General features: G+C 42.0%; 3 protein-coding genes across 5 annotated transcripts in view; 2 read left to right on the forward strand and 1 right to left on the reverse strand.

Moving 5' to 3' along the window:
* LOC135234293 (guanine nucleotide-binding protein G(i) subunit alpha-2) overlaps positions 1-6300 on the forward strand; it is an 82068-nt gene extending 75768 nt beyond the window's left edge. The window contains exons 6-9 of the mRNA XM_064298749.1: positions 1878-2007; positions 2399-2552; positions 4718-4935; positions 5274-6300. Of these exons, the coding sequence (XP_064154819.1) occupies positions 1878-2007; positions 2399-2552; positions 4718-4908 (475 nt within the window). The 3' untranslated portion in view covers positions 4909-4935; positions 5274-6300. The remainder of the gene's footprint in view (positions 1-1877; positions 2008-2398; positions 2553-4717; positions 4936-5273) is intronic.
* A 3299-nt stretch (positions 6301-9599) lies between these two features.
* On the forward strand, positions 9600-14809 carry inka1b (inka box actin regulator 1b). Its single transcript, XM_064298750.1, has 5 exons — positions 9600-9739; positions 9876-9964; positions 10429-10624; positions 10737-10782; positions 13734-14809. The coding sequence occupies exons 4-5, from the start codon at positions 10780-10782 to the stop codon at positions 14658-14660; spliced, it is 930 nt and encodes a 309-aa protein (XP_064154820.1). The 5' UTR covers positions 9600-9739; positions 9876-9964; positions 10429-10624; positions 10737-10779; the 3' UTR covers positions 14661-14809.
* Positions 14810-17281: 2472 nt separating this feature from the next.
* Positions 17282-24097, reverse strand: part of uba7 (ubiquitin-like modifier activating enzyme 7) — a 61640-nt gene continuing 54824 nt past the window's right edge. For all 3 annotated transcript variants that reach the window (XM_064298747.1, XM_064298746.1, XM_064298745.1), the window contains exons 23-25: positions 23845-23946; positions 21002-21090; positions 17282-17929 (exon numbers count right to left, since the gene is read on the reverse strand). In XM_064298747.1, coding sequence (XP_064154817.1) covers positions 17794-17929; positions 21002-21090; positions 23845-23946 — 327 coding nt within the window. In that variant the 3' untranslated portion in view covers positions 17282-17793. The remainder of the gene's footprint in view (positions 17930-21001; positions 21091-23844; positions 23947-24097) is intronic.

Consider the following 24097-nt stretch of genomic DNA (forward strand, 5'->3'; position numbering starts at 1 on the left):
ACCTATATTGCGATTTTCAGCCCTTGATACACCGTTATACACCACAGAGGTCACGCCAGTTTGGAAGAATGCAGATCTTTTTTTTCTGAAGGTAAAATATTCTAATGTATGAGCCCAGCCCCAAAAAAACCCATACAGCCACTTTGTCAATCCTGAGTGGAGGGCTGCATTGTCTGCCGGTATTTACGGTTTCCTTTTAATCAGCAGCCAATAGGCAGCCAAGGCCTTGAAAACAAGGTGTGTGGATTCTTTATACAATCAACTGGAGTTCAAGCACATTGAAACCCAACTGACCCTGGCACTGATCTTGTCCTTGTTTGATGCTCACCGGCATCCAGCCAGCTCAGCCTGGAACTGCTATCTGTTCCTGTGCTCAGTAGCCCATCCCAATCTCCCTCTTAATCTCTCTCATATATACGCTAGCATTAGCCTGGACCGCCCTTTCCTCCGGCTTAGATGTGTATTATTCTTTATGAATAACACATGGAGGCAATCGATCTGAAATCCGCCTTTTATATTTCCCCTCTGTTTGCCATCCAGCTGTACCCATGGCAACAGTATCATCAGGGAAATGCCAGCAAATACCACCGAAGTGACGGCGTCTGTGTCGCCGTGGCGCAGAGCGCGCCGAACTGTCGCATGAAGATCAGTCTTGTCTGGGGGCGGAGAGCGGTGGGTCCAAACGCTCAGTGTGACATGCAGCTGATCTCGCAGTGGGCTGCCTCTCTGTCCTTCAGGTTGGCTCGGTCCTTCGCCCAGCCTCTGGGTGTTTCGCTGGTGTTTCTAGCACGTTCTTGAGGACGCGGCGGGGTGCGCGAGGTGTCGTTTCTGGCCCGAGGAAAGGTCAGCATTCGCAAACAGGCGCCGGGCCTGTGTGGCAGCTGCTCTCCTCCGCCGTATCTCCACTCGTTTTTCATCCCCATCCCCGGGAACACGTTGACGGTGCTGGGGGGCAGCACCCCCCCGCTCTGCTCAGTAGTAGTTCTCTGTATGAACTGATGATTTCTGACAGTCCAACACTGGCCTTTCCCCACTAACGTCAGCTCTGAAACTGCGATGGCCCTGCGGTCTTTTATCACAGCTGAAGATCTATAATGGGTTTCTTTTCTCTTCTGCAGAAGTGTCAGAACATCCTCATGATGATGATATTTTCATTCAGAAGTTTCATCTGTTCTGTCCCTTCCTTTTCCTCTCTGCCTAATTTTCTCCAGCTGGCATTTTCTGTCACTTTGTCATGAATACTGGCTCTGAACAGTAAAGAAACAGGCATCCTCGGACTGCAGTATGCCATTTCCCTAGTCTGCACGTCTACCGATTTCATTACTGTAGAATCCCCCCCAAGAGCCCGTACTGGTGTTCCACTTCCTGTCTGCACAGACAGGCCCAGTGTGGCAATATCACACTTTTTTTCAATGAGGCAAGACTATTTTAGCTTTATCTCATTCTATTTCACAGCTAAATGTGTTTCTGTGTGTGTGTAGGTGTGTTTGTGTTTGTGTGTGTGTGTGTGTGTGTATCAGAGAGAGAGTATGTGTGCTGGAGTCTGGAGATTAAGTGGAGGTTTCCTCATGCTTTGATTGGCTCTGTGTACAAGGATTCCTAACTAGAGAGGCGATGGGCACTAAAGTGTCTCTGACCATAAGGCTCACCTTTCCCCACTGTTTTTAAGTTCCAGGCCTTTCAGGGCTTCCTTGGCTTAGCAGAGACTCGTGACATAAAGAAAGATAAAGCCGTGTAGCTGCTGACCCCCTGTCCAGAAGCATTCGCAGCTGCGCTGAGATAATTAGCTGGGAGAGGGGACGGTGCGTGCCGACAGATTGCGCGTGGTCTCCCTTCCCTGCTGGCGTCCCTCTCACCTCTCCCTCTCCTCCCCGCAGGATGTTCGACGTGGGTGGCCAGCGCTCGGAGAGGAAAAAGTGGATCCACTGCTTCGAGGGCGTGACCGCCATCATCTTCTGCGTCGCCTTGAGCGCCTACGACCTGGTGCTGGCTGAAGATGAGGAAATGGTGAGTAAACGCAGTGGAGGCCTTCCAGTCTCATCTTACAGCTGTGCCTGCTTATGCATTACTGCCCCACTGTTCACTCCCTTACCTGTCCCTAACTGTGCTATTGTTCACACCTTTATTACTGTCGTTCATTTTAGATCTTAACCCCATTTTAGTTTAATCTTCTTGCTTTCTTAACAATTGTGTAAATGGCAATGAATTGTTGAATATTTATTTGGTCATTAAAGACACTTCTCTGCACTTTCCCCAAATAATGTAATATTGGGCCAATATTTAGTCAATGGTGAAACAGCTGCTCCCCCTAGTGGCCAGACATGGATTTATTTTTGATCTGTTTATCTTTGGTGAGCGGAAATGAATGTCTGTACCTCTTGTTCATCTGAAACCGCAGAACCGAATGCACGAGAGCATGAAGCTCTTTGACAGCATCTGCAACAATAAGTGGTTCACAGAGACTTCCATCATCCTCTTCCTCAACAAGAAGGACCTGTTTGAGGAGAAGATCACCCGTAGCCCTCTGTCAATCTGCTTCCCAGAGTACTCAGGTACTGCAACCTAGCCATTCCCAATCCACTCTGCTGATAGAAGCAGTAGCTTTTGCTAGCCAGTTCATAGGTTACAGGTAGGCTTTCAATATTCCCTTCTGTAGTATGTTGTGCATACTTGTTCTTGCATCTTACACTTAGTCTGTTCTCAACAATTGACTCAGATGTATCTGGTCTTCTAGCTTTATTTCTTGTTTTATAAGCATGTCCTAAATGCCTGCATGCAAATGTAAAGAATTACTTTTTTCAATAGAAATAATACTTCAGGCTATGATGCACAATCAGAACATGATACAAACACTTGAAAATACCAGACACAGAAGATGGCAGGATTTATACACACCACTATAACATGTGCTCAGATCCCTCACTTTCAAAGAGATGATAAGAATCTGGAATATTATGCTAGCAGGACCGACTTCCCAGAAGTTCTGAGCCATGCAAAGTTACCCATTACATTATTCAGTCTGATTTATCACTGTTAGGGCCACTGTGTGAAGTGTGCCAAGCTCCATCGTAAAAGTAGTTATCACATGAGCCAGAGACTGGCACCTTTTTCAGGCCTTTCTGTCTCTGAGCTGATTGGTGCTAAATAACATCTTTAATTTCCCGTCCCTCTTCTCTCTGCTACCGCCAGATCACGCTAGTTATTGAGTTAGAAGCCATTGGGGAGTTCCAGGGTGTGATGCTGTAATTCTCGCGTTTTGAAAGGAAACGGAGGCTGAAGGGAGGGAGGAAGCAGTGTGGCTTCGGGCTCCCGTCCCCCGCCTCTTTAGCTCACACAGAGATGTATCTGTTCTCCTATAGCATCATCATTTATTTTCCATATTTGCATATACTCAGAGTGACTTACTGGCCCACAGTTTTTGCAGCTGTTACCAGTTTGTGCGTGTGCCTATTGATCTGGTATGGAGTAACAGGGTACTGAGGTAATGTGGCACATGGGATTCTAACTCACTGCACTTCACACTGCTGTTTTCCTCAACTTAGAGCCAGATGGGTTTACAAAGATGGAAGTCATGCTTTGTCTCTGATATTTGCCAGATTTACGGCTTATATATCATATTAAGAGTGCCATAGAAAGGTAATTTACCTGTGACTCGGGTTTTCACTGATTTTGCCAAAGAATAAAGCTGCAGTCATAAATCAAACTCTGCTATAAGAGTATGAGTTTATTTTGCTGCTAGCGTCCAAGTTTTATTCCAAGTCTTACAAGTCTTGAAGGCTTTGGTAAATGTGAAAGTGAAGTTAAAAAAGCATCCATTTTAATTAGAATCATTTATTGGACTGGTTATTTTGACCCTATTTTTAACAGGCTCTTATTTTGCATCATCTTGTAATTTAAAAACCAGTAATCAAACAACCCACAAGATGGATGTCTGAACATTTTTTTTTTCAATGTCTGATTTCCAAAAGATGCAGCATAATAAGACTCAAGAAAAGAGCTAATATCTAGAAAGATAGCTAACACTGAGCTAATTTGAATGGAAAGCAAGTGATGCATGATTCTTTCCATATCATAAAATATACAGCATTAGTGAGGTAACATTAAAGAGAGAATGACAGAAAGGCAACCTTACACCAAACTCAAATTAAACTACTTTGTCTATCTATGTCGAGCCAAGCATTAAGACACCAGGCCGGATCGTACCAGTGCCAGCTGTGGCTGGTAGCTCCATAGGGCAATGCGCAGTTGGCAATTACGTCGCCCAGGCTATAGGAAGATTCAGTTGGTTAGGGGACTGCGTTTCATCAGTGACTGCACGTCAAAGCCACATATGAAAGATCTCCTCCAACTCTGAAAAACTTGAGGAGAAGGTGGGCTGCTGTTGTTTTTCACTATGCTGCTCCCTCAGGAAATAAATTTGGTGATTTAATTTGAGGGATCCAACATACAGTTAGAGAAGGACAGGTATTTGTCAAGTTTTTTTTATCAATGGAAGGTGTTTCTGTTTATTGCACACTGTTATTTATTTTTTTGCATCAATGATAATAACCAGTAAGCTAAGTATTTTAAGAATAAGCTTGAGAATGTGTAATTGCTTATGCTACTTCAGGGTTCATGCTCTGTTCAGGTGACCATTCCCTGAGGTTTGTATCTATGAGTTTCTGCTGCAGTGTTTTTGTAGCAGCAATATCTAACAAACTTGCCTCTTGCTGTCTAGGAGCCAATAAATATGATGAAGCAGCCAGCTACATACAGACCAAGTTTGAGGACCTGAACAAAAAGAAGGACACCAAGGAGATCTACACCCACTTCACCTGCGCCACTGACACCAAGAACGTGCAGTTTGTCTTTGATGCTGTCACTGATGTCATCATCAAGAACAACCTGAAAGACTGCGGCCTCTTCTAGAGCAGGAGCAGAGGAGGACATGCCAGGGTGAGCACATATACACAGATATATATGCACATGTAGATACACACCTAAACAAACACACACACACACGCACGCACGCACACACACATGCTCACATGCACATTTGTATACACACGCAAGCACATATACGAGCTCATGTACACAGAAACACACATGATACCAATAGTTATTAATGTGCATGCACATATTCACTTCAGCTCATTCTGCCATATTGTTATTAACACACACATGCACATATGGACACGAACACAGACACACATACTGTAGAAACAGACACACATACACACACACACACACAATTGCTGAGCTGGAGTAATGACCTTTGTCTGTCTCACTCTCAGGATTACTTGAACAGCTGTAAGGACCGGAAGGGAGGAGAGGGAACCGACCATGACAGACTGCACTGGCCAACGACCGAATCTTGCTTCTATCTGCTTTTATAAAGAAAAAAGACTGAGAACTGGGAAAAGCCTTGTAGAATCTGAACAATTGCTGGTTCCCCAACCACCATGTATTTTCCTTCTCGTGATTTTTATGGTTTTTCGTTATGTATTGGATATTTAATTTCAAAGGGGATTCCATGTTTTATTACTGTTAATTCCTTAGGCTGAGTCCACAACTCAACATTTATTTTAGTTGTGTCCTTTTTTGTTTTTGTTTTTCCTTTATTTTTAATTATTAGACAAGGCAAAAAGAGAGAGAAAAAAAACTTTTTTTATATGAATGCATTTACTTTACTTTTAAATCTGATGTGCAAATTTTATGAAACTTAATTGCATAAAGCTTATTTTTTAAAAGAAACCTGGGCATGAATTGAGAAAATGGATTGAAAGGAAAGCGCTTTTTTCATTATGTTTACATGAGTCCACATTCTTAGCTTAACTTCATATTACGCTGCATGACTGACAATAGTTGGCTATACTGTAATTAGCTCTGTAACCTGCCATAAAAAGTGTAACATTCCTTTAGAAAAATGATGAAAACAGACAAAAAATGTACAAAAAAGAAAAATAACAAAAAAAGAATCTTCGTACCAGGGGGGAGAATGGTGAGAGCAAAAAGATTTTAACTGGTATTTTAGATAATCTGACTTTATTTTGTTTTATATCGTTCTATTCCATGTCTACTTTGGTATGTATTGTGCCTTCACGTCTGTTTACATCTGACCTAGAGTTGCTTTCATTTGTAGAACTGTCTTAGGCCTAATTCTTTCTTCCATTTTCTTCATGACCGAAAAACAAGGTAAAATAGTAATGATGATTATGACAGACAAATCTAACACAGGAAAAAGAATAGTGTTTTGGTAAATATTAAAATGCTTTAAAGGTCATATAATGATTTAATTTAAATAAAAGTTGAGTCACTAGACCTGATGGTTCTTGTCATTTCTTCTGTCCCTGCCATGACCTTAGAGCTTGTATGAACTGCCCACAGAAGCGGAGAGGAAGAATAAAAACATAGTAGACTTGAAAAATGTTATTGATGAGCCTTCAGCGTTTAATTCTCCCAGAGTAAAAGTGGAACTGTTACTGTTTGCTGTAAAAAGCCTGATAATAATGACAAAGCAATTTGTTGTTGTGTTAATGGGGCAGACAGTATAATAGAACACACTATAGTGCCTGTATAACATCCAGATTTTATTGCTCTGTTTATGAAAATGCAAAACATTACTCATTGGTATTAATCCTACATTATTGAGTGCTCACATACCTGTAATTTTTGCTGTTGTCTTGTGAATGAAAGCTTCTGAAATCTAACTACATAGAATGTAGCTTCTCTTTTTTATTTATTTATAAGGGACCTATTGGACTGAGCAATGCTCAGTCTAATAACATTTTTTACAGTTCTGCATCTGGTTTATGGAATTGTGTGTAGTGAATTGATGTGCTCTACAGCTCATATCACATCCAGACCATGCCTGGTTGTGGTGATATATATTTTGCCATAGCATTGCCTGGGGAAGAAGGGCTGTGGTTAGCAGGATATCCTAAGTAACTGACATAACTACATCACACTGTCACAGCTCTTCTGGTTGATGGGTTTTCTGATGTCTGCATTTGTCAGATTGAACAGCACTCTGCTGCAGCAACTGCCTAGCTTCAGGGAGGGAAGGAAAGTTACTCTGTGTGCATTTCAAAGGATTCCCCTAGTGATTGCCCTCCCAAATTGATGGAGGCAGTGGGATGGACCTGCAGTTGAACCTGGCTGTTTCAAACAAGGGACAATTTTTCATAGTGTACCGAGTGTGTTTCTGGGCATAATCCCCTTTATTACTTACAGGATAAATGCTATGAGTATGAGCCTGTTTTAAAGTAATTTGCCCCATGTGGTTTTGTAAAGTGCAGGCAGAGGAAATATTATGATGCAGGTTGGTGCTCTGCGATTCTCTGTTGAAGCTCAATCATAATCTTTTCCCCTTACCCTCTCCTTCCAAGAAATATTGCATTCAATCTATTTTCTATTACTGCATTTCTCCTGGTGATTTACTCTGTTTAGTGATTCAGTAGCTGTGGAAGAGCGCATTTGCAATTACTCCTCAAACATAGTGAGCAGATATTCTGCATCTAATTATTTTCCTTGTGGAAATATTTATTCAATAAATATATATTTAATAATGAAAACATCAGTGCAGAGAACACATTGTGCTAATGTGTATGGAATTATTTGGTACACAAATTCTGTTTTCTGCAGCTGTCACATCAAATTAAGATAACAACAGGCAAAGATTAAATGAATCTCAGTTGATGTGTGATGTTTGCTGGTTAATTAGCATGCGATGCACCCAGAATGCCCCAGGTGTTCACACATATTCCACTCCTCTCTAATTTACAGGATTAGGACTTTAAGGCTAACATTTATACATTATTTTGCAGCTCAAAAATCAGGCAACACGTAATTTTCCTTACATGTTTTTTAAGTATATGTTATATCATCCTCATCAATATTATTTACAATAGGGTAATTTAGCCAGCTGTGAGATAGTGGGGTGGGGTTCAAGAAAGACAACATTAGCTGACAGAACATCAGCTGAGTAAATTCTTCAAAGTGCATAATTGCCTCCTCTGAAGGAATCTATGGCCTCTTCATTTGCTTCAAGGGCAGCGCGTATGGTCCTGTTAATTGAAATTAAGTATCATTACATCCTGCATAGTTCTGTTACATAACCCTTTGCAGTTTCTGAGGAAAATCTCAGTGTTCTACCTAATGGCAAAAAGGATGACTGTAAAACCAAACACAGATGCAAGCAGTATTTGTATGGTTACTTTAACACTAACACACTGATTCTTAAACTACTGTATGGGGTCAAATCCAAAACTACCCAAAGCATGAACTATGGTGCAGAGATATTCATTTATGTAATCAAATAAAATGTAAGTAAATCAGTAATGAGAAGTGCAATTTCATTACATCAACATGCACACACACACACACACACACACACACATTTGCTCCAATGCAAATGCAAAAATCCAGTGAAGACCATTTTCTGTTTTAGGCCACAATTTTGTAATGCATGATAAGCATTTCATTTGTAAGATAAGAAATGTAATAATAGTTAGTGACCGAATTAGGTTCAATTCATAAATGCAAGTAAATTATAGGCACTAATTAAATGCTCAGGGGAACAATTTGTCATACTAACAGTGGTGTTTAATTAAGGAAATCATGTGTTCCCTACCAAAAGCACATTTATTGACAATTATAATTCGCAGTGTATGGCGAACAACATAAGGGCTGGCAAATATAAATATGTATAATATGTCATGTATAAGTAAGCTTGTGTATATATTAAATAATTTACTAGTGTTGAGATATCATAACAAGAGTACTGTCAGGTGGGATCAACCCAGGCCTAATTAGTAAACCAAACTTTGGATACATTACACATCAAATGTATACATTAGTATTTACTGTGAGTAAGTCACAGTAAAATTCACCTTCCGTTTAAGGTGCAAACATTTTACTGAAGAATGGCAACCATTTCACAGTGGAGCCTGTAACATGTCCGTACACTGTGCAGATCTGAGCATACAATGTCATGCGGGTGTCTGCAGGGTTACCATTGACGCAGTATTTGCATTGTAAAGCAGACCCACCAATTAATGCAAGAATGCGGAGAAGCATTGTCACGTCAATCGGTTCTTCACACCACAAGTTTATGCAAGCGGGTCATCTCTGGCTGCTTGTGTCATGGTAAATTTAGTGTTGTGTTTGCAACAGATTCTCACTAGGTGGCAGTAATGGTATATTTGTGCGAGCTTTGCAGGAACGTTGCCTTTGCTCCCTGGTATTTATTTCGAGATTACATTTCCATTTTCATTTGGCAAACACAAGATAATTTTTTATCCGTTTATGTTCGTTATGCCTTGTGGATCCAGTAGGTTATCCGTGTAATTTATGGAATTGGAATCCCTACCATATCAGTTGTAAACTGTCAAATGGTACATTTGATGGAGGCAAACACGGTGTTAGCTTATTTGCGGTCCCTCAATTAGGCTAGTTAATTGATTAAATATGCTGGAAGAAATGCGTGCAATTTTGTTTATTTCCCCTTGACACCGCTACATTGTCTACATGAACACAGAAACGAAACGCAAGAAACACATGGAAATCACTGTATTTGCCAAAATCGTTCAAATAAATGAAGTGCGGCACCGTGCATAGTTCATTGTAGGAAATTGAAACTTGTCAACACTCACATGCTGTCAAAAAGCAGCTTCTGCTTATCGTTACATCGTTTTCATTTGAAAACAACGCTTGGATAATCAGGTACGTTCTCCTAAAATACGGAGCACGAAAGAATAAGGTAATTACATCATATTGCATTCATCTTAGTATCACTTTCGTATGAATCCCAAATGACAATAGAAACAGCCAAAATGAAAACAAGAGGGATAACTGAAAATGATTAAAAAACTAGATTTTGTTTCATATTATCTCAGGTATAGGCTACTGATTTTGAAGTCACCATCACTGGAGTTGTCCGTTGGCCCCTAAGATCTTGGAGACCCTACTGGACCACGCGTTATCGGTGAGAACATGAATGTAGTTTATTTTAAGATGCTTGGTTTGCCATTGCTGATGATAGCCTACTACAATCTTAATAAATTGAGAGTTGGTTGAAGTTCAGTAGGGTTCACTAGTTTTGATCGACTATCCAAACAGTGCATTTTAACATTATTGTAAGGAATATACTGTTTGGCATCGTGCGCGCACATTTTTGTTGTGAAAAAGTCTGTTGGCTAATAATGAGGATTTACGAGTTCATAATGCAACATAAAACCGTATTGAATTAAATCAATTGCGTAATACTGGTGAATAGCAGCTGAATGCTGCAATAGTTTGCCATAAGGTATACCGTCCGAAAAGGGGTATTTATCGGCTCATTTCAGGTCTCGCAAAGTGAAAATAAAAATAGAGGTGTGTTTTCCATTCGGACGTAAGAGGTGCATATTTGTGTTTTTGCAATCTCATATTTCAACCGTGTTCTAATAGGCTGATTCGGTGATGCGCAGCTCTGACTGGCTGCCGCCCGCAGGCTGGAAATAAGACTGCGCTGACAAAACCGCTGCACGCACCCCACAGCTGCACATTGACAATTAAAAAGCAACGGCGGTTGATAGTCAATGAGATCACGGTGAAGTTTGCCGACCGGATTACTTTTATTCTGGGCAGCTAATTACACATCAATGTAAGTATCAGACATTATTTACTTGTTCAACATAGACAACATTTTCTGTTTGACTTCAGCTAACCAAGATTAATTTTGACGTTATTATCTCTGCTTTATCCCGTTTCTTCAGGAATTTTAAACGGACATTGGCTTTGACGTATTAAGAACAACAAATGGTAAGCATTATTTTCTTTTTTATAGTTCACTTAGCTACGTGGTGTGAATTAATTCTGCGAATGGGATTTAATGTTGCAATTTTCGATTTAGGCTACACACAGTACAAATGTCCAGTGTTATTTCAACTAATAGTGTTAATTAAACTCTAACTAACTCAGTCTGGTCCAGAGTGGTGCCAAATGGTATCTGTTAGAGTTGAATTAACCCTGTTGGAGTATAATTAACATTGGACATTTTACTGTACAGTATCCGTGCACAGTTCAATAAAGTAGAAGAGGGTGCCTGTTCGGGTGTTTCTCGACTGAGTGTCACTGTTATTAAGGAGATGAAAATCGTGCTGTTCTCGCATATGGCAGTGCATCTGCAGCCTAACCCCAAAGCTATCCTATAGATAATTATGTCCACTGATTTACTGATAAACGTGATGTTTGACATGGACAAAGTAGCCATACACGCAACAGTTTGACACTCTTCTGTGCTATGTGTCGAGATAAACACAACCAAATGTTTGGTTTAACGGTGAAGCAGAGTCAGCAGTAGTTTAAAAGTTTAATACTGATGTCATTGCAAAGCGATGTTCCTCGCTCCAACTGGAGGGAATGTTTTTTTCAAGAAATTTCCCCAAATGTTTTCATTTCATTATAACAGGGATGCAATAGGGAAACAATTTTCTCACAGTAACATTTATTCTGTCAGTTTATTTAAGGCAGTGAGTTTTACTGTATGTTACACAAATAAATGACATGCAGAACTAAGAATTAAAACTTTACAAAAGCTAAAATAATGACAAGGAATGTATGCAATCCACTGTGGTAATAATAATGTGATAATAATTATCTAGAAACGTGGCAGAATGGTGTTGTGGGATTAATTCTCTGTTAGTGAGTTGAATGGTGACCTTAGAGCACTTGGATTTTATGTCTGTATCAGAACCATGGCACAGCCTTGATGTATTATCTCTGTAACTGAAATCAAGCGTTCTCAAGGTGCAGGTAAAATGAACAGTAGTGCACTGAATAGCAAATAGTACTGGCACATGGAATGGCGGAGGAAAACAGCTTCTTTTAAAGGGAACAGACTGTTGAACAAAGTTACCCAGAAGTAAATGGTGTAACTAGGAACTGTGCTATCTGATGTAAACTTTTTTTTGACCGTGTGTGAGATTTCCCCATGTCTTCCCACCATTACCTTCTGAAATAAACTATTTTCAGAGCAGCTGTGATGTCATCACCAGTCTTTTTTTTTTTTTTTTAGCTTATAGACAGGACTTAATAAGTTTATGTATGTGTGTTTGTGTGTGTTTGCACGTGCATGCATGTGTGGATGTATGTGGGGGCTGCTAGCCAGCATTCTGAAAGGTATGCTAAACTTAATTAGAAACAGGAAACGGCAGAAAGTTGCTTTGTAAAAGAAGGCAAAACAGATGACATCACTCTAAACATCTAATAGGTTCTTTTCTTGTGTGTGGTCGTCTACCGTACTTTTACAATCACAGCTCCGGAGGTAGTTATGGTGCTGCAAATTCAAGTAAAGACTTTTTCAAAGTTTGCTATACTAATGTACTAAAGTGGTGGTTAATCCCTGTTCTCTTTGGCAATATTGTAGCATGCTGGTCTGTGTCTCACTCAGCTGCAGAAAGAGTACACTAACTGGGAAAATTGTTCTGTTCCCAGCTGGGTCCTGTTTATAATTATGCAACTGCATTATTATTTAGATATTACATAAAACAAGAATATAATGACTGGTCAGTCCATATACTTATACCAGTTAAGAGGAATATTTTTCTGCTTAACTTTAACATAGTACTACTGGCCCTCTCCAAATAGTTGGGAACAACAGTGCATGTGCCGTGAATGTGTCAGCACAGGATAACATCTCAAAATTTGATCACTGCTTTGTGACTCACACTTCTTTGAGCTTCAGTCCCCATTGTTGAAGCTAGAGAATGTCCGCTTCACGGTGAGCAGTTTGAACCAATCAGCAGGACTTCCTGTGTGTGTCGGGGTAAAGGAAGTGACTTCTCAGGCTCTTTCAGGTTTCATCATTCCAGCTCCTCTTCCAGACTTCCTTTATTTCATCTTGAAGAGTTAGAGAGGCTATTTCCCTTACATCCTGTTCCCACAATCCACGCATGCAGGTGTCATTAAACACATTTAAATATCATGAAGACATTTCCTTAATGTTTTAATATTAATACCTAACAAATGTAATTAATTTTGATAAATGTTGCATGTATTTCCTTTAGACACATACTTTATTCCTTTATGTCCATCATGTAAACCGCATGACGGCACTTTGACATTTTGAGCAGTTGCTATGTCTGTGCATTGCCTTCGATGTGGGCAGTGGTTATTCCTGGTGGACTGCAGGAGCAGGATGAGGTTCTGAAGCATTGCAATGCAGCAGTAGGAATGGCATGCCTTTCAGGCTGATCGGGCCTCTGTGTAATTTGTGAAGCTGGTGATTAGTGTTGTGGTGTGACTCGACTTCCTGGGAGAGAGAAGGTTCTAGCGGACAATAGGGGTTCTGCATTAGCCGCGGTCTCCATGCAAGCTTGGGCCTGCTGGAGAAGCCCAGCTCTGGTGGCCAGGGGCAGGCGGGAACTCGGGCGGTGATCACGCCGCAGTTAGCTCTGCGGTGCAGAGAACAAAGGGGGGCGAGGTCTCTGATTTGTAGTGCTTCTATTTTCATTACCATAAAAGATTTAGTCAAAGATCAATGCTGGTTTTATTGTCTGCTGCACAGTGAAATGTGTAATTAACTTCATATAGGCTTTGAAGGGAAAGTGCCATGCATCTCAGGGTCCCACAATACCATTTTATGAGACCCGTAGAAAAGAACAAAGGACAAAGATATTAATGCCATGTTAATTCCTAGAGTGACTGAACAGAGAGAAGCTTTGTGTGTGTGTGTCTGTGAGTCTGACCGTTCCTCCCTCTCTCTCCCGCAGCTGTGTCTGAGAGATTCAGGGGACTGCCTTCGAGAGCAGATGCAGTGCATGATGAGGTCCCTGCAGGACCTGAAGCAAATCCGGGGGGGCTGTGCACTCCCCAGCCGCCCCCTTGCAGCGGTACGGCCCTGCCCACCGAGGGGCCCGGCCCGCGAACGTCTGACCCGCCTGCGCATCTCGGACGCCAGCGAGGCCAGCACCTACGACTCGGCCTGCTGCCTGGCCAGCCCCATGGAGGAAGAGGAGGACGACGAGGAGGAGCGAGAGGGCCGGCTGGCGCTGGGGTCCCCCAGCAGCGAGAAGAGTGTGGACTTCGATTCGGGGTACTCGGAGGCTTCCTGGCAGGACGAGGGGGTGGTGCTGCGGCGGACCAGGAACGTCCGAGTCTCCTCCAGCGCCTGTCTCCGCACCAACCGTGGAACCGGCGGCCGGGTGCGCCCCAAATCTACCTCGGACGCTTGCCTGGAGCGCTGGACCTCCTTTGAGGCCAGCGACCCCGAGGACTGGACCACGTCCCTCCTGACCCGAGGGCGGAACCGCCAACCTCTGGTGCTGGGAGACAACAGCTTTGCTGACCTCATCAAGAACTGGATGGATCTACCCGATTTTCCGGAACCGGCAGAACCAAAGCCCAACGCCAGCCGCCGCGTGGCCAAGGACTTTTTGGTGAACTTGAGACGGAAATTTGCGGGAATGTCGAAAGGTGTGGAGTGCCGGACGAAATCGGATTCCTCTCGGGTAAACAGGACTGCCGCTGCCCCAAAGCGCCTCTCCTGCCCTGTGGGCTTCCAGCCAAGGCCCCCGTTCTTCCACCAGTCCCACACTGGCCTACATGAACTGGGCACAGACTTCTACCAGTTCACCGCACTGATGAAGACTGGCAGTCGGCAGCCAATCATCTGTAATGACATTATTGGGTATATCTGACTGATGCCATGGCGATGAACTCTTTTTGGTTTTGTGCAAGGACACTGTTAATATAAACGGTATTATTATTATTATTTTTTTTACAGGTGGTGTATATAATGATGCTATATATTTGTTGATACAATAAAATGTGTTTTTCATAAAGGAAATAGACAGTGCATTTCTTGAGAAAAGCAACTAATTCTGCAAGGCATATTTAGTACCACAAATATTTAAATAATATTTCAAGTTTATCATGTTCAAACTGAAACGTATTGAAGTGTTATTTTCCCGAATGCTCCTTCAAAAAAAAAAAAAATCATCATCAACACCAGCTCAGCAAAAGGAAATCCAACTGACAGCAATTCTTTCCAGACACTTAATTTGCATTATTGTTTTTGTGAGAAAGAGAGGGCTTTGGAGCAGTCTATTAACAATGAGAAATTAAATGTTGGACAGAGTTTATAGATAGTAATACAACTTTGTATGGCTCAGTGCATCTTAAATGTGTGAAGGTGGATGAAAATACAGACCAGATTCTCGCTGCTGGAAATGTCCTCTTTTAATTGCTTCAATTTTTGTAGTAGTTCACAAGAACATTTTAATTATATGACACTACAGAGCTATCTGTTATTCTTGGCTGACCAATGTTATTTTAATAGTTATTTTAATGGCTTGTGGTGATCATAAAAATTTAATGTGTCAATATTCTAGTTGTTCCCCCCATTGTGTTCGTATTGGATGTCAGTAAAGGGAGTGTCCACACATGACAATACTCAGCAGCAATAAAGATAAAAGCAATATATGAAACTTCTCAACACTGCAATACTCTTTAATATAACTAAGTTATTGATTAGAAGACCTTCATCAGAGCCCTCTGAATAAAGTCCTTTCCCTGGGGCAGTGGTGGTAGCTGTCACACAGCACGCTCAGAAAAAGAACTAACTATACACAGGAAGCAGAGAGAAGAAAAAAAAACTGAAAAACCCACAACCAAACTAGAGCTAGAGTTAAAGGTCATGAATAAGTCCAAAAACAATGGCTGTGGGTGAATATTCACTGGCAAAAAAAGCCCACATATTGGTGGTCATGTTCAGAAATGCTTCTTTAGAGTTCAGAAAAAAACGAATGGACTAATACTGTATTATTATTACAGTACTATTAGTGGACACACAATCACAGGCAGAAAGAGAAACAAACTAAAAGCAGGAAGTAGTAGTAATCGGTATATTCTCAAATCAGCAAGAACAAAAAGATATGGATTCCAAGTCACTCTGCTGCACGTGGTCGACTCAGGCCTCTGGCTCTGTGGTGGGATTCAAAAGCCTCTTGAAGAACAGAGGACAAGGTAGAGAGGAGGGAGGAAGGCCATGTCAACACATCCCCTGTGATTCCAGCAGCATGTGGCTGATGAGTCAATGGCCATTCCCAGGGGGGGAGCAGCGATAGACCAAACAGCTGTGTCCAGATGGCCGAGAGCTCGGGCATTTGCAAACTTCATCCGCGTCCATGCCTTATTAAACACTGTGCTCTGCTGAGCTTAACGGGACAACTGGCGGCCCACATGCATGCACACACTTCTCTGTGGAAGAAACCTGACTTACTGTTAACTTCTGTTTTGTGGGGAAGAAAGGCTATTAGTTTATATTATTTCAGCATCTCCCTTGATATCTGTGTGTAATATATAGCTCTGGTAATTAAAGCATAATGATAATGGAATTTGAATTAAATAGGACAATGTTTCTGATCAACTGTGGTTCTAATTTTGTGCTGGACAGGCATTCCAATTAATCACAACTGAGAATGAGGACAAAGACAAGTAGGCCAATTGCATAGCAATGCAGTTTCTCTTAGGGAAGATGAGATATTACTACAACATACCCCTTCGGACTGAAAGGAAAACCCAGAAAAAGGGTAAAATACATTTATTTTTTTGCTGTTGTTTCTCAATGGTTTTGAGCAAGCAGGGAAAGCCTGTGGCTGATGATAAATCCATCCCTTATCTTGCTAGAAATAGTTGCGCAACATTAGTATTCCATTGGGAAACACCTTCACAGATTAAAAGCACAGTTTACAAGCCATCCATTCAGATCTGGACTGTGAATGACTCAGAGTCTGAAATCATAAGAAAACGTAAGAAGGGACACTACAGAAGTTCCACAGCAACCCCAGCGGAACTCTGAAATTTCTGGAATTCCCAACCTCACGGGGTAAGTCACGAAGAATCCAAGCACAGCTGCAGAAAAGAATCGGCCTTTTTTGAAAAGTAAGTAATAATTCATTAAAGTCCCAAGAATTTATGGAACGGGCATCTGTGCTGCCAGTCCAGACCGAAGACAGAGATGAGGAGATAAACAACCGTCTCTGCTCTCCATTCCCAAAATATGTGAAAATAGGTAATTTCATAAATGAGAAGGAAAGGGAGCTGTGCATTAGAAAGGATGCCACTGAAGAGGAACTGAGTGAGGTGCACTGCAGGCTAAATGCCAATCACAAGTGAAAAGTGTAAACAAAGCAAAGACAAAGCAAACACAAAGCAAAGACACCCACTGTGGTTAATAGAATCATCATTGTTATTCATTTATGATCACACCTTGACCAATCAGTAGCTCACTCTAACAGCTGAACAAATAAGGTAGAAGCACATTACATAGCATTTTATTTGTCAGACACTTCATATCCAAGGCGACGTACAATAAGTGCATTCCGAAGGTCATCAGAAAAAAATACAAACACTGGTCAGATGAGGCACAATTCTGTCTAAGGTCAGTTATCCTTAGCCATGAACATCAAGTCTAGCTCACACAATAAAGCTTTGGCTAATTTTTAAGGCTAAGCCAGTAAAGCTATGGCTAAATCTTAAGATATAAGTGAGGAATGATTACAAGAGAATACACAGTAATAATAATAAAGGACATGATTTTTACTTCCTGAGATAGTTAAACCATAACAATCCAAAAGGCTAAAGCATACATATTTTAATATGGATAGATTTTTTCCACACACTTCCCTCATAATCACAGATTGGCAAGTTCAGTAATCAGCAATCAAAACATCAATTTATTGGTGATTTAATTTTATAGGCAGATCCTTATGGTGATGCCTTTGGCTCTTCCTCCAGGTCCTCTTTGAGGCCGGCTGAATCAGGCTGACTTCATCTGAAGCGGTACCGGATGGGTGGGGCGGTCTCACTGTCCTCCTCATCTTCAGCGAATGAGGCGGTGAACTCCAGGACCTGCTGGTGTGCTGGGATCTCAGTCTTGGTAACAGTGCGCACCACATCGGACACACTGCATGGACACACAAACACAGCACATTTACAGGAATGCCTATCCAAAGACCTCATGAACATATTTTATATTGTCATAAAGCTATTAAAATAAAAATCTGACTTACATAAATATATGCATTTGCACCAAATAATATAGTCAATATGCACAGTATTTCTGTTTAAATGGGTTTGTACTTGGTCATTTATTTACAAGAATAGTGATTCTAGCTTCAGTTGAATTAGCTGTGAAACCATTGTGTGTTACATACAGGTGAGCAAAGTGATTAAGGTGTCTGAGAGGGCACAGAATCACAGGAAGCAGCTCTGAAGGGAGCCTGCTTTCCACACTCCTTTCTCTGGCTCAGTTCTTCAGGGCCATGTTGGTCCCTGGAGAGGGAGGTGTATACACAGAGCCCCGGAGGAAGCTGCCTGTGTCTCAGGAAGGGGGGAGGGGGGGGGGGCCAGAGACAGTCCCAGAGACAGAAGCACTGCACGGTTAGAGGGGTGGAGGAAGGGATGGTGTGGGGGTTGGGGGAAGGCAAGTTAGGATGTTTTGACAAACATCACTGTCTCCCCTGGATTCCCTGAGGGGTTCACCTCATTTTTTCTCCCGGAAACGGCAGGTACAGAGAAGAGAGTGGAGTTTATGGATGTACAGGATTGCGAGGCCCCGCCCCCAGGCTCATGTCTGTTATTGAAGCACCCGTCTCTCAGCACAGGGATTTGGTTCCTGACCAATCACAGAACTGTAATGGCGGGTTTTTGATCATTTTCCTTTTTAAATCACCTTTTGACAAATATCTGAAACAGTCCTTGCATGATAAGAAGAGGCTGCACATTCTCATATATGCAGACATACTTTAGTGACCTTCCTTGTTCCTATGAATATTAAATTAATTTCAATGTGATTGAATTATTAAAGGACAGTCGATAAAAGGTCCAGTGATTAGTGCATAGGGGGCCAACAGGAGCGTTCAGCCATGGTGAAATGAATGCTTTCGTCTGGGAGAAGTCAATGTAATGATCTGTGACTGTGTCAGGACTGTGAGATTTTTCTCAGTTTAGCGACAGCCACTTAGAATCGAGTGACATTTGGGGTGAGTCACTGCCTGTCTGTTATAGCCTGGGGTACGAAAACCATCGCTCCCGCTGGGGTAGCATGCCAGCTCTCATGACCCACCACTTATGTCACAGGAATGCAAACCGGCGAGGGAAGAACCAAAATGGCTGCCGCACAGGTATTGTAGCAGCAGGCCAAGTCTCTGCGTGTGAAGGAATGTGGGCTGATGGAGCTGATCCCAGCTCAAGGAGTTCCCCCCTGAAACACACCACTGCTTACTACTGAAAACCTGAAGCCTCTGGCACCTTGGTCATCCATACTTGCTGACGTACGGGAGGGGGGCATGATGAGGCGTAGAAAGAAAGGCAGAGTGGTAATCCGGCACAAGTCCCAGAGGACCCCCAATTGTCCAGGGTTGTTGGACAAGATGAAACCCTTAGGGAGAACCCCCGTCTCTCCCATAAACCGTTACCTAAACAACCAAACTACTGAGATAACAGGGTGCAGACAGGTAGTGGATTCACCTTAGGGTGCATCTCTGTGAATGAGGGATATTTAAACAGATTGATTTGGGTGACTGACATTTGTAGAACGTTGTGGAGAGCTGAGGAACCTGTCGGCCAGCTGTCTGTTATACCCTCCAGGAGAATATCACATCTTCAGCAGTGTGACAAATGTGCTCTTTATGTGCACAATCAACAGAAAAATACATCCTAATTCAAGCTCTAAAAAATCAAATTTGTAAACACAGATACAAACAACTTACATCATAACAACTGACATGAGATGTAATCCAGCAGATAATTCTGTTTATACTACCAATACTCTAATGTGCACTCTAACAGTAAGAACACTAAGAACCATAAAGGCTTAGCCAGACTACAAGACAACATGTTTGACCGAAAACCTGTGTAGCGTGTTCCTGTGAATAGTCTTGAGCAGCCTTGCTTTATTTAATAATGTATTTTAATCCTGTGTTGTCTGTTTGTAATGTCCTTGCAAAAACAAGCTCTGTTCTTAACTGTCCCCACCAACTCAACAGCTGCAGAGAAAACTAATTCCCACAAATATGACAAAGACAGATGCTTGAATGTTGAAATATTTAGGGCTGGGAACAGATTTATGGGTAATTCAAAGTTGTGTGTATTCTGTGCAGGACATAACATAATAATGTACAATGGAGTAATGATGCACTGATATAAATCTTTCCAGACAATAAAAATGACAAATAAAAACTGCCACTGGAGATTATGAAAAAGAATAACAATGATACTGATAGAAGAGATGTGATTGGATTTCCTGACCCCAGGGAGTGCTGTCACTGCTCCCGGCACATTATATGTTCTGCTCTGGAGAGATATGGCTGACAGAAGGCCCTGGGCATAACTGGGCACTGTGAACACCCGAATAGTGGTAAATAAAATGTTCTCTGTCCGGGCCAGTCAATCAGTTGACTTTGAGTCCGGACATGTAGACACAGACAGTACTGGTAGGCAGTAGACGCATCCCATGCGTTAATGGTCAGTGGTGTGTGAGGTAAACGTGTGCAAATGGCTCAGGTGAGCAGTGTGTGTCAGATGCACATATGCAAATGGCGAGCAGTATGTCAGGTAGATATATGTGAACGTGAAGGTAGGTGGTGTGCATCAGGCAAGATGTATGTGGACGTTTGGATAAGTGGTGTGTATCAGGTAGACGTGCGTTGTCGGTTCAGGCGGAAGGTGTGAATCTGTGTAATTATCGTTCACTTAAACGCACATGAATAGGGCCCAGGGAGATTATGTGGCCCCTCATTCAGCCCCCACCTTCATCGCAGGTGAAAAGCAGGCAAAGGACTGTGGGGTAGATATGGGACAATGGCTGTACAGCATACCTGCCAACTGCCTCCAATCAAGTCAAGTGAGTGTTTACAAAAGACCCAGTTAGGTATGACAATGTGGTGATCACCAGTGGAGTCCTACTTCTAGAAAACAATTTAAGGATTGAAAGGGCAACTGTCATTTCAACAGAGCAATTAAGGACACACTGTACCTTTGTTCCAGTCTTTCCACATTGGCGCCGTTGTAGTACAGCATGGCAGGTCCATAAAACAGATGGGTTATCTCCAAGTTGTGCTCTCGCTGAAAGAGACAAGATTTTATGTACAAGAGAATCGTGTACATTTTTATTTTTTATTTCCATTTCATTTGCATTTGCTATCTTATCCAATCCCGATGACAAAGCCAGTGGTGAATAATATTCCTGTTACAACTTTTGGGTTTGTTTGGAGAATGATCAGTGATTATTAAATTAGATACTTTCAACTTTCTATATACACGACAAATTTAAAATCAGCAATAACCCAGACCTCAGTTACACAGGAAGTGTCTCAATATGGCCTCAAACAAACGAACGGATCTTGTGATGTCAAAGACAAGAATAAATGTGGAGTAACAGGAGAGTCCTTGTTTTTTTCCAATTAGGAAGCATGGGAAGGAGTCAACATACCGGCATGCTTTTGTTCTCAGCAGATGGCCGCGCACAATAGCTAAGCTTGGAGTTAATTATATAGACACGGTCTGAACGCATGCACACCATTTTGGTTTGATATTCTTTTTTCTTGGAGAACAGGTCAGAGCCGTGCGCGCCGGCGAGCTCCGGTAGAGGTGAGGTGACGTTTGGAGCAGCTTTCAGGGAAAGAGGGAGGGATACAGGAAAGAGGGAGGGAGCGGGTATGGAAGATGGGGGCGTGTGGAGACAAGCCATGGAGACAGCAGTCAGACTAATGCTCTCCCTGTCTGAGCCAGGTAAAACTAAGCGTCCATTTACCTGAGATGGTCTCAGTGTGGAGTGGGCTCCTTTGGAGGTGAGAGCCTGGAGCAGCTTCACTTTACAAACTCTGAAATCAGCTCTAGGAGAAACCTAGGCTTGTTCCCAGAACAAAGGGAAATGTTCAGTTGGGCCTAATGATCAAATATAATTCAGTGTTCTGTTCTGTGAAAAGGTAACTATGTCTGTATATTCACCCAAGCACAGCTCCTGGGTTTACATGTAAAATTGCCACTTTTAGAAAAGCGCTGTTTAATAAGGGTTGTGAGTTTGCAAAAGAAAAATTGTAGTACCATGACTGGTAAAAGGGTAGCACTTAGTTATTACATTATGCTTCTCTTGTTTCATATCATTTTAATTCAAAATATATTTTGTAAAAAGTGTTGTTCCTGCAGAAATGTATATTTTTTTATTTCACCATTATGAAAGGCTAAGTAATTCATGATAGTAAACTCTGGGCAAACTTGTCTGATTATAGAACACATCTATGCCTGCTGTAGTGTTTATTTCACACACAGACACTGACAAGAGTCACTAAGTAAGCCCCTAGTGCTCAACGTTGTCTGAACTCTTGGCTCTAATATAATGTTTCTCTCCTTAATCAAAGCCACGTGAAAGTATTAGGGAGCATATGTAAACGCACCTGGTTAAAGAGAAAGGGAAATAGGTGCAGCCCAGGCAATATCGCTGCTGCTGTTTCTGCCCAATCAGAGTGCTACTTCTTGAGCTTTAGCATGGTTCAGTCAGGCTCAGATCAGCCCGCCAAAACCCAGGACCACACTGCCTCCCAATCCAGGGCTTATGAGTAAGCAGGCCATGATCCTGCTAGCCCTTGGACCACTGCTGTCTCAGTCCCCAGCAAGTTCATGCCAATGAGCCAGTGAGACTCAAAATAGCACACTCCATCACTTAAACATACATGGTCAGTCCGGAGATAGTCTGTTGTTTTGTCTGACAGGTTTTCATACACATAAAACACTCCACTCGGCAGCCAAGGGGACAAGCTCCAATCTGTAGAGACAAGCTCCATCCAGCTCTGCATACAGACCCTGTCCCTGCAATTCTGGCCACATCAGACACCCACCACCAGTCAATAGATCAATCAATCAACAACTTTGTCCCAGCCTAGTGACCTTTGCACCAATGGGGCTTGTATCTGGACTACAGAAAACTCCATGCCAATAACATATGAAACATGAAAACAAAACTGTGAAATGGTATTCTGTCCCATGGTCCTCCTGGAAAGGCTGCCAAATAAACTAGATCCTGCCCCATGCAGGAAAATTCACCAATGTGTGCTTACTCCCACCCAGTTCTGTCCAATCCAGTTAGTCTAGACAGATATTCAGTCCACCAAACTATGATTTCCAGCCATCTCCACAGTCAGTCATGCCATCTGTAACATCTCTAAACACATAGCTTTGGCTTAGTGGAAATGAAATATGTTGCAATATACGGTAGATATGTGGGCCTTCCGAAAATACAATTATGAATATATATTTCCCAGTAGTATATAAAGAAAAAATATATCACAATATTTGAAAGAGCCCATGTGTAGTTTTGCATTATCTTGACAACACATTTTTAAAAAATTATTATATTTCTGTAATGGTGCATACAGACTGTAGTTTACAAACTGTTTTCTTGTGATAACCCTTTATATTGAACAGGCTGTCCAGGGTTTTTAGAAGATTTTTGAGTATGCATACATACATATGTGCTGATGAGTTTAAGTGGGACCATATAATGTTCAGTATGCGTATAAAGAACAGTATGTCAGGGGACATCCAGATCAGTTATGCATGCCAGTGCATCAGCATTTACTCAAAATTAGCTACATTATCATGCTAAGTTATATGGAATGCAGTTTTAATTTTATCCCAAAGAAGGGACATTAGATTGACCATAAATGCCTTCAGTTCCGCCTTTTCTGAAAGCATCTGCATCTCAGTCATTCTTGTGCTGTGACCAGTCCTTGTGGTGGGTAGTCCCTTAAGGCAGGGATAGTGTGGCTGCTCATGCAGGGACGAGCTGTGTGTGTGTGTACAGAATGCGGGACATCTTACCTTAATGTGGGCAAAGAGCTCCCTCAAGGTCATTTCCTTCTGAGATGCGCTCATGCCCTGCACTGGGAAATCATCCCACAGGGAGTACTTCTTTCCAGCAACCTGCCGACACACACGTACACTCTCAGGACGTGGAAGACACAAATATATACCCAAATATGCGCATCTGCGCACACACACGTACACACGCACACACTCACACACACACACACACACACATATGCATGCACACACTCAGAGCACCAACAGCCAA

Source organism: Anguilla rostrata, chromosome 11 (assembly GCF_018555375.3).
Source record: "Anguilla rostrata isolate EN2019 chromosome 11, ASM1855537v3, whole genome shotgun sequence".
Lineage (NCBI taxonomy): Eukaryota > Metazoa > Chordata > Actinopteri > Anguilliformes > Anguillidae > Anguilla > Anguilla rostrata.